Genomic DNA, 14,804 nt, shown 5'->3' on the forward strand with positions numbered 1-14,804 from the left:
CTATTGGCTTTATTCCCCAATATTATTCAAAAAGGCTCTTTGAAAATGTTCAGCTTTTTTTCAACGTTTTTATGATTGTACAATCGTAGATTTAGAGACTCCAGCGTTAATAGCAATTGGAGACCATTTCAGGTTATCAAAATAAAAAAAACAACCAAGATCACACTGAGAAGACAAGAGTTTTTTGAGAAGTACATCTTTACTTGTACAAAGAAATTCATGGCTCGAAAATTATCAAGCGCACAAAATCTCACACTAAGAAAATAAATCTAACGCCAAGAAATTTTATACTTATCCGAAAGATGAGGGCTATTGGCTCATATCAAGAAAACGAGTTTTCAAATCAAGTCAAGGGCTTTTTGCATTAAAATATTTTTGAATTAAGGCTAAAAACTATTAAATGAATCAATTCAATTTTACTTGGTTTGAGAAATCGCTTTCTTGTCATCAAGAAATTGTTCTCGTCTTTAGGACAAGTACAAAATTTCTTGACGAAAGTTTCTTTTTTTCTTAGTGCAAGATATTTTTGTGAGTTTCTTGATATAAGTAAAATCGTACTTCTCAAAAAGATAAGAGAGAAAGATAATCCACCCGGACCTTAATAAAAAAAATTGCTTTAATTGAATTGCGTCAAACAGACGTTTATCGACAGTTTTATTTGCCTCATGTTTCATTTTGCCCCACTCTCCACTAGTAATTTACTGATTTATGTTAGGTGATTGATAAGTTTGATGTGATTATGATATTCACCTGAGTGAGTCTGTATGGACATCGCCAGGTAACGGCCTGTGATGTTGCATCTGCTGATGCATGGGGACGTCTTCGGAAACGTTCTGGGGATTTCCAAGCTGTAGCTCGGGGAAGGGGTCGAGCTCCTCGGGCAGATTCGCTGCATCCGTGGGATCTGTGTAAGGGGCACTTAGGAGGTCCGCAAAACTGCTACATCCGAATGGGCTCTTTAAAGATAATAAAAACAGAACGTTGCTTCATAAATTGGGATTAGAGTGATGAGATGGAGTCATAAAATTCATTCTTTCCCTGACATTTAAGCTCATCGCCCTCTTGAGACACATTTTCACTGTCATTAAACTCTACACCTGTTGTTATGTCACCATCAAATTTTTCTTCTGATTCTTCGTGTTACTTTCTTCCTTTCGAAAATTAGTAGCACTTTATGAGGGAATCGACATAATTTACGGGGTGTAATTTTATAACGATGAGTCCAGTGAAAATTAATTATTACATTGATTTTCCCGGGGAAAAAATACAAAGTTATGAAATTTAGCGAAAGACTGAGAAATGATAATTGAAGGAGATTTCGTAAATTTTATTTTGGAATTATCTTTGAAACGAGTGGGTTTGAGAGAAATATGTTGAGAATCTTTTCTTGGGCCCCATACAATTCTGTATAAAAAAGGTCCCTCTACGATTCCTTCTCATCGTTGATCACGAAAAATTGATAAAAATTTTCAGTAAAGTGGTAGGAGGAGAAAAGTTAAAAAACTTTTGTAAAGTTTATTTTGAGAATATCTTTGGAACGAGTGAGTTGGAAAAAAATCTCAAGCATCTTTCTTTGTGCTGCATAAAATTTTAAAAAAAAGTATCCTGTTGATTCCTCTTATCGTTCCTCATTAGTTGGATAATTCCATAGTTAGGATGCGATTCACGTCAAAGATTATAGTTTGATCGACTCTCCGAATGCTCCTAATCTGAGACGATTAATTCTAGGAGAGAAAGTCAAAAGACTTTTTTGAAAGGCATTAGTTTTATTTCTTCACGGGAAGAATCTGATAAATTTCTCCAAATTTCTTTTAAATTACTTTACTATCGAATTCTCCAGACTTCAGTAGTGGAGTGGAAAAACGGCATAAGATATGAAATTTTTATCGATTATGAAATTACCCCAATAACGCACACAGAAAAAAAAAATGATGTTAGAAACATTTTACGAATTTTCATATGTCCATCCCTAATTTTTAGGCGGAACATTTCCATTCAAGTATTCATTCTTTCTAGCAGCAATAGGATTGAAAAAAATTACCTGTGTCTGCAGCAGAAGCATACTTGATGCGACCGTGAAGGCAGTGCCCGTGGTCGTCGTGGAGGTCGTCGTGATTGCAGTGGTTGTTGAGCCACGTTCAGGGCAAGCTAACACCGTTGGCCTCTGATGCTCGTCAGAGGCTCTGGAGTCCAATATCTGGGTCTCGAATCCCTTTTCACAGTCGTTGTCGCCAGTAGGCGTGTGCAATTGCCCTGCAATTAAAAAAAAAACATTTCCATAAGCACATGAACATTCTCTCTTCTTTCTTCTACTCATCGATCGATCTAGGCGATGCAAATGGGATAGGCTCTGTCATAAAATCTGTAGCCAAGTTGTCGACCGAATACGTCACATTATGATAATTATGCATTCATCCAGTGATTCAAGGAGAAAAGGTTGGAAGACACTGTTGAAGACACTGTTGCGAGAATTTTTCCCATCCAAATTTCAGCCAATAAAATTGCATTATTCGACTGTTATTTTATATAGTCTACACTGAGAAAAATGTTGTCATAATATCACAAAACTAATTTCTTGCACCAAATATCTCATCTCTTGAGAATAAATTTCTTGGGACAAAAATTTCGGATAATGTGTCAGCCAAAGTCAAATTTCGGTGAAGTGTTCATGACTTGAACATGAACATTTCATGATAAAGTGAGAATTTCTTGCCACAAGAAATAGGTTTTTTTTGTCAGAAGATGAGAAAATGACTAAAAATATTAAAAGCTTCGATTTAGTGAATCATGGATCAAAGACTTTCATATTGAATGAATAGAGAGTTTATGCAGAGGAAAACTTANTTGAACATGAACATTTCATGATAAAGTGAGAATTTCTTGCCACAAGAAATAGGTTTTTTTTGTCAGAAGATGAGAAAATGACTAAAAATATTAAAAGCTTCGATTTAGTGAATCATGGATCAAAGACTTTCATATTGAATGAATAGAGAGTTTATGCAGAGGAAAACTTACAGATATTAAAAAAATATAACCGTCGCTTACGCTCAATCGCTTTGAGTTCGAAGAAAAGCAATATCTTCTTTTTCTTCTGTCAAACTATTCTTGCTCAAGAAATTATTTTAGTGATATGTCGATTTTTCTCTTAGTGAACATGGTATTCAACTGATAATTTCTGACAATTCCACCTGTAATTTTTCATATTCATATATATTTGAAAAACAAAAGATTTCCTGATTGAGTGAGACCCTCGTTGGAACTGACAGATGGATTTTGTCTCATAGTGCAATTCTCTTGGCCAACATTTGGATGGAAAAATTCTCAGTAAGGTAAATGACCCTACGCTCGTCTAGCTAAGGTGAACACATCATTAGTCCAATATTTCTATCGAAATGAGGGTGAAGTTGCGATGATTTCAATTACATATCAGAGGGTAAAACCTTCAGAATTGGAATTTATTTATATTAATTATGATAATTACTATTTTTTTAATAAATAATCGTCCATGAATATGAACAGTCCCATGTCCCTACGCTCGTTTATTTGTCCCCATGCTCGTTTGACACATGTCCCTATCCTCGTCTCGTGATTTGAGTGATATGCAAAGGTTATATCCGAACTAAGTACATCGTGAGTATCCTATTTTGTGATAAAACAACATTAAAAAATATCTCGATGCACAAAATTATATTTCCATTGGACAGTCCAACCTTTTAATGATTTTTTCATCCGTTTAGTCCGTTACCAGTTGACAGTTGGGTGCAAAACGAGCGTAGGATCAATGCCATTTTCATTGTACCTATTCTTTTAATTGGCAATATTTCAGTGAAATATCCGGATATTACTATAATTTATGCATTTTTATTAAACTTTCAACTATTCAAAACCTTCGCCAAGGAATTTTTAATTCCATTTTACTAGTGTAACGGAGATATCAAAGTTTTAAAATTGTGAGTTTCTTAACTTGTGGCTTAAGAATTAACTTTGTCGTAGCACGAGTTGATGTGAATGTGATTTTTCTCTCTTATTATTCAATCAATCACTCTGCATTGGTGTCTATAACTTTTCTTATTGACTAAAATAATAACTCCAATCGTACTTCACTCTTAATAGACTCTTGGGACTATCAAAAGGATTGAAATGTCATAGCTGACAGGATCTGAACGAGCGTAGGGACAAAGACGGGCATAGGTACATTTACCTTAGTAATACCCCAAGAGCTTCAAAATTATCGGGTATTTCCCAATAGCTTCATTGCAAACAAATGAGGATGTCAAGTTTTGCAGGTTAAAAAATCCCGAGCGCTTGCACGAGGGATTTTTATGCAAAACTTGGCACGATGGTTTGTTTGCAGGGGAGCTTGAGGGAAATACCCGATTAATTTTGAATCTCGAGGGGTATTTGTCGGATTATTTTTCCCAATCGGATTTTGGCCAAGCGGAGTGCAGTGGACAACATCAGGAGGTGAATTAGGAAAGATTTGAACAAATTATGTTAATAGAATAACCCGATTTCAATAGACTGTCAAATATAAGATTCTATCTGAAATGAGCTAAAAAAATTTAGAGCTGCTGCGAAATATTCAGGTAAAAAAAAAGAAGAGCTACTGCGAAATATTCAAAAGCTAGGAGGAAATATCCAAAATAAAACTGTCGGGTAGCCTCAAATACTGCGCTCTAATTGGTCAAAATCCGATTGGGAAAAATATTCAAAATTAACCCCTCACGTACAGGGTCGATGCATGGTTGAATCTTAGTTTTTCCCCCTTAAACCAAATTCAATGTTGTTCTACTGAAAAATACTACTATGTGTTACGTATCACTACTGTCCATGAAGTTTGATTTTTCTCCAACAGTGTATTTCGTGGCTGGAGGAATTTCCATTAAAAAATGTCTATTGCGTCACTGCGTGTAGGAAGTCGGACATAATGTGTGGTATAGTTAATTTTGAAGAGTTTCTAAATTGGATTACTTCGGAGCATAGTCAATTTTTTCACCGTGCAATTCATCTGTTGCCATTTACTACTCAATTTCCTTTTCTATTCAAAAGCTATTTAAATGGAAAATTACGATCCTTTAAAATTAACTACCACACCGCAGCATAACTTTCTAAGTCAGTAACGAAAATCTCACATTTGTCAACAGTGCCATTTCCCAACTACTACCTTGATGTACATTTCAACTTATATTTTCCCCCAAAATTGTTAACTGAGAAGATGTGAATGATCCATTCGTTGCATTCCATATGTTCACAATTCCAAATTGAATATTGAATCCATAAACAATAACAAGACGAGTATTTTGAAAAAAATATAATCAATGAGATCAGTAGTTTGAGAGATGTTGAACAAAACAGTTTTTCACAAAAAGTTGAATATCATCTAAACCACTTGTCCGATTTCGTATACTCACAATTCCCTTCTGTAATATCATAAGAGCTACAATCTCACCAAATTTCAACATCCTATCGTGCGCAGAATGAGTTTCTCATAAAAACGAAAAATGCCGATTATTACCAAACCGTTCCTAGTTACATAGCAATATTGTGATTTGATTTAATGGATATTATCAAAAGGAGTATTGAGACGTCAAAAGAATTTCTTCATTCAGTCCCGTAGTTTTCGAGCTATTGAGGAAAAAAAGATTTTTGAGAAATCGCTGTACGTCGGAACTTTAGTCATTTTTCTGTGAAGATTCATTTCCGAAAAATTTTCACACACATCCGGACATATATACACACATTTTCGAAAATTTAACATTTTTCAGCTTATCTTCACGTTTCATGCCACTCTACGTCATTTCCAGGCAAAATTAGAAGATCCTCGAAATCAACGATTACAAACTTCCATTTGGAAGCGAAATTGAGATTTTTAGTCAGATGTTTATTTTTTAGCAATATTGTACTCGAAATTGAGGTTCTGCACATTTAGAGTCAAGGAAAATTTCAATAGTGTGAAAAAATATGGTACTGTCAAATTGAAGATTGAAAAAGTAATGCAGCACTGATTTTAGATCATTGTCAATGAAAAGAACTCATTATTCTGGAAACTGGAAACGATAGAGTGCACGGAGAGAAATATTCAATAAAAATGACGTATGTTATCCTTAATTCCGGAGTGAAATGTGGTTGTAGGAAATTTTACGGAACTGTCACGTAATTTTTACCTGAATCTCCTGTGAAAAATTACGATACCGTCACTTAAATTTTCTGAGTAGTGTGGGGACTTACCATGTGAACGCGCATTACCGTCAGTGACCCGTTTATGGAATCGGCACCAGTAATCAAATATAATTGGCCCATTCGACATCACGTGGTACAAGCTACAGGGTTTTCAACTGATAATTTTTTGATAATTTTCTCTGGTAGTTGCTATATAAAAAACAAAACATCATGCAGTCGAATTAACCCCTCGTCAAACTGACAGATTGAATTCAATTGTGGTAATCCGAGGATTTTTATTCGAAATGAGTGTTAATTATACAATTTTCGTTTCTCAATTGTGAGTTTCGTCTCATGGTCCAATTATATTGCCCGACATTTGGATTGGAAAAATAATCCCCCGAATACCACACGAGCTTCAAAATTAATCGGGCATTTTCCTCAAGGTTCCCTGCATACAAACGAACCTATAGGAAAATACCCGATAATTTTGAAGCTCTAGTGGTATTACAAGTGATCATATATTTACTGCGATAAACAAAGTTAAATGGAAACTGTGGGCTGTATACTTTCTTTGAACCCAAGAAATCCACTCAACAATACTTCTAAGTTATTGAAAACAGTACGGTTCCATAACAGGGCCTCGCGTCTTAACCCTCGCGTACGGGGCCTTCCTGTTACGAAACTTGACGTGCGCTTAATATCACTGAGATTCGATAAATTCTGATGCATGAAAAATTGTAAAACGCATTCGAAATTTAAACTACACTATCCAGCTTTCGAATGACGTTGGCGGAATTGGATTATTTATCACAGTTTTGGAATTATCCCGTTTTGAACAGAATCATGCGTTTTTGCTTGGGTCCATATACGTATATGAATCCCGATCTTGAGGGGTTAAGGGTTCCATTACCGCGTTATTGACGGTATTGTGAAAATCAGTTGGGGATAACTTGCACAAAATGCAATGAGCTTAGTGGCACATGATTTTCCAAAGATCTGTCATTCAATGAACATTCATTTTCATCAGTTGCAATTTTAAATTGTTGACGGAAAGGATAGCTACTATTTCCATCAGTTATTTATTCATGTTTGGCTGAATACGTTCGTGTGAAAGTCATTTAACTGCTTCACAACAACAAAAATGGGTCCCAACAGCCTGAATATTCTCATGTAAATGATTCAGGTCTTGCACTGAGGGAAAAATCTGAAGTTCGATTTACAATAAGAAAATAGTTGAGACATTTTCGTGAACGATACGATTTTTTTTGTATGCGGTACATAGCATTATAGTAACTTCACAAGCGTAATTTTTGCAAATCAAAATGCAGTTAAACTAACCAAAGTGTAAAAGTAACCACAACAAATCTATCGTGAGGAGAACTATAAAATAGTTGCAATGACTACATTTCATTGTAGTGATTACTTCTCCGGCCATAGTTACCGTAACCCATGAAAAATTGTTGAGGACTTTTTGACTATAATTCGATGGTGATGGAATATAGTCAGAAGAATTATATTTTTCTCTCAGTGTGAAACAAGATCCAAAGTGATAAAATTAGCAACGATTTGCAATCCCAAAAAAAACAATGAATACTTATTGAAGGGCGTACTCTTAGTATGATCCTATTCAGCTGACCTCGCGCGAGTGATTATTAATCACTTGTTACTTCACGAAGAGTCCGAATTTATTTTTATCTCTTGCATCTCCTCAATTCCATATTGGATAAGTTGACCTATCCCGCATAATTGATTATGTAATTATGCGAAGGATGAATGATTCTGGGACAAAATATCGTGTGACATTTTTTATAGAAGATTTCCCCAGCTACAAATAAAGGCTTTTGACATTTCCTTCATGAAGTACTTATTGAATCTAAATATAATAAAAATTTTATAATAGAAAATTTTCTCAGACAAATGACACATGATTGCTAAAGATGAGGATTAATTCCTGAGATTATTGCATAACTACCTTTTTCTTTTGGGAATTACCTCGGAATTCATGTAATCGTGTGACATATTGGCATTTTCGCAATTTTTCGCATTTTCACAACAAATCAAATAGATGGCGAATAATTGAATTCCAATTTTCACAATAAAATCTATAGATTTGGAAATTTTTGAGCAGCTGAAAGAATAATTCCCTAAATAACTTGAAATTCCAATAGTCAATACATGGATATTGAGTACCAAAAGTTGAAAATTCAAGAATAGATTGACCTGAATTTTCTTGATTTTGATTAATTTCAATGGACTGACTAAATTGAAATTTACAGTTTCCGTTGGTTTTTCCATCAAATTATCAAATTTGAACCATAAAATTCCATGAAATTTCAATCGAAAAAATTCAACAGCGGATAATTCAAATAGAATTGCAAATTTTGGGTGAGAATTGTAACATCTTTATGAAATTCTTCTTAGAAATATTGGAATTATGATTACTCAAATTTCGAGGTAATTTGTAACCGATCCTTCTCTCCCTGCAAGCACGTAATAATCGACTTTTCGTACAATTAAGAATATCCAAGTACTTTGACTATTTTTTCTCCAGTAAAACGCTTTTTTACTTTTGCAGTCGAACATCAGAGCTTTCGTTTGAGCCCCATGTGACTTTAAGTTTCCGGACATTTGACAATGTTTTTGTTATTTAAACTTTGCGGCCTGTATTTGAATCTCAATATTGAACCGTTAGAAAACATTTTTGAAATCTGAAAAAAATGAGAAAGTTAACTTTTGGAGAAAGATTAATGAAATAATTGAAAAACTGCAATTTTTTGAAAATTACGAGCATTTTCTACAAATAATTTATAAACAATCAATTTTCCACTACAAAAATCATTTGTTCGGAATCGTAACAAATTTATTCATATTCACAATTTCATCAGAAATTGATGTCATGCCGAAAAATATCAGGTTTCCGAAAGTTTAAATAATTTTAATTGAAATTATTTAAACTTTCGAAAATAATTTTTTTAAACAAAACAAATTCAATGAAAATTAATTAAATTATTATTTGTTTTAATTCAATTGAATTATAAACAAATAATAATTCTGCGTAAAATATAATTTGAATGAGGCTGAATATTCATGTTTTTCTTCAAATTTTTCTCATGCAATATAATTAATAAATTTGACGATTAAAAATAGCTGAATCTATACTGTGATCTGTACCAAACTGTAAAAGGTAGTTGAATATCCTTAATGCCACTTGAATACAGAAGTTATCACGTTGCGACAACCATTGATAGAATACACTGATAGAACGGTTTAGTCGAACCAAACGAGACTTTTTAACTATTACCACGATTCGTTAACTATTAACGAATCGCGGTAACAGTTAAGAAGCCTCATTTGGTGCAACTGAATCGTTCCACCTCTTCTATCAGTGTACCTTCAGCAGTGAAATCACACCAAAAATCATATTGAGGTTGGACGGGAAAGGATGAAACCATACTCATGGGAACTAATAAAAACCTCCCACACAAATGATCGCCCCATTTCCCGAAAAAAATACGTACAATATTTATCATAATTTGTCCGATCCATGTCTATCATATCTGTCCCGTTCCTAATCCCGGTTCAATGTTCTATAATCAGAAGATGAGCTTCTATTCGTGTCCTCCTTTTTCTCTTCTTCTTCTCTTCCCGGCGAGTCTAAGAAGTGGGCCTGTGGGCGTCGAAGCGCATCAGCCAGAAATAGATAAAGACGTCTCAAGAATTTTCCGTTATGTTTTTATTTCACGTAATTTTTTTTTTCCATTAGGTTGTGAATTTTTTCGACTGAACAACCAAAATGGAAAAAAAAATCTAGGCAACCTTCACTTTTATGGGTCTCGCCTACTTGTCTGATCGGTTATGCGCGAGGTTCTCAAACACGAATTTCGTATAGAGTCACACACTTTCACTGTTGAATCGTCCCTCATCAGGCGCAGCCTCCAACGATTTTTTGGATTTTTCAAACTGCCTTTCTAGGAAGGCAATAAAGCTTTTTTATTCGCTCCAACTTTTTTTCAAGATTTACTACTTCATTCTTTAAAACTTCCAAATTTAATTTATCTTTTATGGTAATCTCGCGTGTTGTGAAACTTTTTGAAGTTTCTATTTATCAATTGAGTGTACGGATTCAACTGACTTCATCCGAAGACCATAAATATGTCTAAAATTTTGGTAAATAATTATATACGAGTTTTTTTTTGCCTTTCTGTTCTCGAACATGTTTTCGCTTTTCGGTTCCAAAAATATTTCGACATTGATTTTTGATGAAGTTTGGCGAAGAAGTTCTCGATTTCAACTTCAGTCTGAGATCATATCTTTTCCCTTCACTTTCATTCTTTTAAATAGCACTCTTGGAAATTAGAAAACTCTTGGAATTTTCTAAGATTGATTGCATGTTATAAAATTCATCTTCTCCATTGAGTAATGATGCCAGCGTTTTCGAAATCCTCAAGAGTTTTTTCATGATAGGTCCCTTCGTAATTCAATATTTTCTACTAAATCAATTCGAAGAGTTCCCTTCCCATTTCTACGGGTTTTAGTCTACTTTTTCCATTTCTTGCGCCGCCAATTGTGATTCTAGATTTATGGAACTTCTCTTTTCTCAAGATTTATTTTACAGTCAAGCTCCAATACATCAATTTGGTAAGTTATGACTTTCCTTCAAATTCACTTTGAGGTTTACTCTTCTCTTTCAAATTTTATTGCTCTCAAATCGTAAACTTCGGAGTTATGAAACATCAGGGTCTTTTACGACCATTCAGATGACATAGGGTTAATTTCCTTCATCCACAATCAATAAAAATTGCCGGCACGGAAAATCTTGCTAATTCGGAAACACTTTCCTGTTATTTACATCTGGAGATTTCGATGGTTTTCCGTACTCCGATGGTACTCCATTCAGCTTAACTTGAGAATCTATTTCTTCTTCTTCTGAAGATGACGGATTTCGTTGTAACCTTCGCAGTTGTGAAGACTTGAAACTTTTATGATCACTCGGATGTCTTCGTTATGTCTTCATTAACCTTCTCCATCCGCAGCCAATAAAAATTACCGGAGCATACCAATGACTACGTCATGAATTAAGTTTTGATTCCAGCAATGTGAGAACATCAATGGTGACACTGCATCAGGAAGATGATTTTCTTCAACTTCACGTTGAAGATCGATTTTTCCTCTAAATTTGATTGATATCGATGGTAACTTTCGAAGTTATGAAACTCCTGTTTTTCTAATGATGGGTTCAATACGATAGCACCAACTTTCCTCATCCTCAATCAATAAAAATGTCGTGAAGAGGCCATTCTGAAAATGTCCAATTCCAAAATTTAATCCTTTTCAATATTGAGAATGTTAAAAACTCTCAATTGCAGCAGTTGGCGTGTTTCCAGTTTTGACTCTTTATCAGCAAGATAACTCTTGATTCCCTTCAGCTTTACCTCGGGAATTTATGAACGCTTTCAAATTTGCAATTAGAAGTTTACAATTATTACTTTTTTATCGTTGCTTTCTCAAATTTTATGATTCTTCGGATGTAATGGAATTAATCTTCACGCTACTGGAGTGCACTGAAGACCTCGCAAATTTACAAACACTCGTTGTAATGCGAGGATACAAAATGATAATAATTTACATTTACTTGATAATAATTCTGGAAGTTGTGAAAACCCTTCATTTTTTAATAATTAATTGAATACGACTGGATTAACTTTAATCATCCACAATCAATAGAGTAAGCTTGATCATCCCACAGTCCAAATATTTTCAATTCCAAAGAATTCTCAGTTTTTAATATTGAAAATATTAGATAATCTCGACTGCAACAATCGGCAAATCTCGACAACTTTGCGCTTTATCAGTGGGACAGCTCTTGATTACCTTTTTAATTACTATTTTGATATCATGGAACTTGTGGACATATTTTATAATGATCGATGCGGTTTCCCAAAGGATTAGCCGATATCATTCTGAATGACTATAAATTTCTCAAAAATCTCACTGAAAATTTTCTCAATCGAAAAGCACTTCGTTTTGAATGATGACTGCTGCGTTCCGGAGTCTTTTCACTTTTTCGTGATTAATCGAACCTTGCGAGATGCCTCTCCCTCATACACTATCACTCAAAACTCATCCAAATTCCTTAGGAAGAGTTTTCCACGATTTCTCTCCGTTTTCAATTTTTTCTAAATCTGATATTTCGCAGTTGTCGTTTTTAACTGCATCAACATGGCAATCCAAACACCACTGATACCTCGTCAGCATAAGATCCTCTATATACGTCGCTCCCACCCCCTCATCACCCAGCAAATACGGACGGATTGTCCCTCGGGAGACATGAAATCACTGGCATTTAGAAAAATCCCAGCAATTCCCGATGGTAGTGAATTCAAGCAGTCACTGGGCATAACATCCTCTTCCACGGGCACTTAATTCCATCCAGTATTTTTAAATCCCCACAACCGCTCAACGTGTCTGCTCCCCCAGGGGTTGACGATGAAAATCTGTAAAACAATTAACGCCCGCTCGTCGATTCTACTTTGATGGATTTCATTTTTGCCACAACACGTAGATAAAAGTGATAATCAGAAAGACAGATAGAGAGGGAGAAGTAGTTTCTTCTCTTCAGCTGCGCTGGGGTGCACTTAACTTATTATATCGTATCACATTACATCGTAAATATTTTAATTCATAAATTATACACAAGAGGAAGCGAGAGAGAAAGAGAAAAGAATTATAATGAGTTGAAAGGACCAAAGTATCAAGCAGTTGGAACTCAGGAGGAAGTATGTTTACCCCCTTTTATCGTCCTTCATCATCATCAGACATCTAATCAGATGGTCACGGTCTGATGATCCCACGAGCCATATCAATTCGGCGGAGGGGATCAGCGAAATTTTTTTCTCAGTCTATTGTGTGACGAATTTACACGGAATTAAATGGCCACGGGGGTTCCAAGATGCTCGACGATGCTAGGGTTGGCTGAGCTCCGGAGAGGGGAGCTATGTTTGGCCCATTAGAGGCGAAATAAAACCACCAGCCAACATCACTTTGCCACCTCCACTGCGACATTCCGAGAGCATAGCCACGCCCATACACGTGGCCTGCGCACGTGTAGCCGCTCCTTCCGACCGTGGTTGGTCGAGGTTTTTTTTCTTTTTTAGGCATTGTTTCTGATGTGCCGGGGAGCTGGTGGATTGAGGCTTTTTTTTATTTGGTGGGTGTGATTTTGAGGTGAGGAGATTATTTTTATGGTGAGTTTAAAATTAAAAATAAATTTCAGAGCTGTTGTCGATTGTTACAACCGTAAACAAGTTGGCACGTACATACACAGACAGGACCCTTAAGACATTATTTCTTCATGTTTCTTAACATTTCGGACCATTTGCAATCGAAATTAGAAAATCTAAAAATCGGTCGAATACTAGGCTGCAATTCGGAAGCACAAACAAGCTTTATTTTGAGACTTGTGATCTCTAATTGAGATTTTGAAAGTCTTAAATTCAAACCGTCGAAACTCTCAACTTAAGGATATCCACACCGAGAAAAAAAATTGCTTTTGCTAAGTATATTTACTTGCCACAGGCAAATGTATATAAATATCTGCATAAGACATGTGTAAATTTTCTTGTAGTTAGTAAATGTAATTGGCAAAAGTAATTTTTTTTCTCAGTGCAAGTACTTTGGTTATTTTTTCTTCAGTCAAATGCTTTTGTACTTTTGTAGTGGAACAGCAGAATTTTCAATTGAGTTCCATTTGACCCTAAGTTTCTGGACGTTTTACAGTGATTTTATTACTCAAACTTTTCAGGTCTGAATTTGAATCAAAACAAAATCAATTCTCGCCTAAAAAATAAGGTTTCCTAAAATTTAAACAATTTCAATTATTTATTTATAAACAACGAATTTTAAAAACATTAATAATTTTGGGAAAAATGGAATTTGAATGTTGCGGAATATTCATAATTTTTTTCAAATTTTTCTCGCGCAATTTAATTGACAAATTTAATGATTAAAAATGGTTAAATCTGTGTAGTTAAACAGATGTATTTCTGGACGATTTCAAGTTGCATTGAATATTAAATAAATAAAATTAAAATTATACTCATTATTTCACCTTTCAATAATATTAATCGTGTATAATCATGTGATCAATTATTTCTTTCTATTGATCGACATCTAACAAATGAAAAAAATATGGCCCAGTCGTCCAGAAATTAGGGGTTTCGACTGCATTCAACTATTTCTTAATTTAATTATTCTTTGTTTTGTTATTTTCACTTCAAATAATTTTTTTCTGCTAATTAAAACATTCTTGAAGGTATGGAAGCCATCATATCCCCATTTAGGTGATCATTTTTTTTAGATCCAACCACGAAACTCGAATTTCCCTTAATCATCCAGCAATTCGCTTGTTCACCTTACCAAACAGTAAAAAATACTTGGATATCTTTCAACAAAAACTTCCAGTGGAATTCCGAAAGTCTTAGCGTGAGGCATTCAAAAGTATCAACTTCAGTCCATGAAAGTCTCAATTCAAGAGTTTGAAAGTTTCAATTGAAACCTTCAAAACTCAACTTGAAAATTTCAGGCTTGAAATTAAGACTTTTGAAAATTTTATTTTACGACCTTTAAAATTTTAAAATAAGTTA

The 14,804-nt window shown here is 34.6% G+C and overlaps 1 protein-coding gene across 1 annotated transcript in view; it reads right to left on the reverse strand.

Annotated features, from left to right (window-relative positions):
• Positions 1–14,804, reverse strand: part of LOC107039463 (nuclear receptor subfamily 4 group A member 2) — a 58,145-nt gene that overhangs the window by 11,353 nt on the left and 31,988 nt on the right. Inside the window, exons 2-3 of the mRNA XM_015259078.1 lie at positions 2,042–2,253; positions 751–956 (exon numbers count right to left, since the gene is read on the reverse strand). Coding sequence (XP_015114564.1) covers positions 751–956; positions 2,042–2,253 — 418 coding nt within the window. The remainder of the gene's footprint in view (positions 1–750; positions 957–2,041; positions 2,254–14,804) is intronic.

This window comes from Diachasma alloeum, unplaced genomic scaffold (genome assembly GCF_001412515.2).
Source record: "Diachasma alloeum isolate Michigan unplaced genomic scaffold, Dall2.0 Dall_scaffold_00300, whole genome shotgun sequence".
NCBI classification, from domain to species: Eukaryota; Metazoa; Arthropoda; class Insecta; order Hymenoptera; family Braconidae; genus Diachasma; species Diachasma alloeum.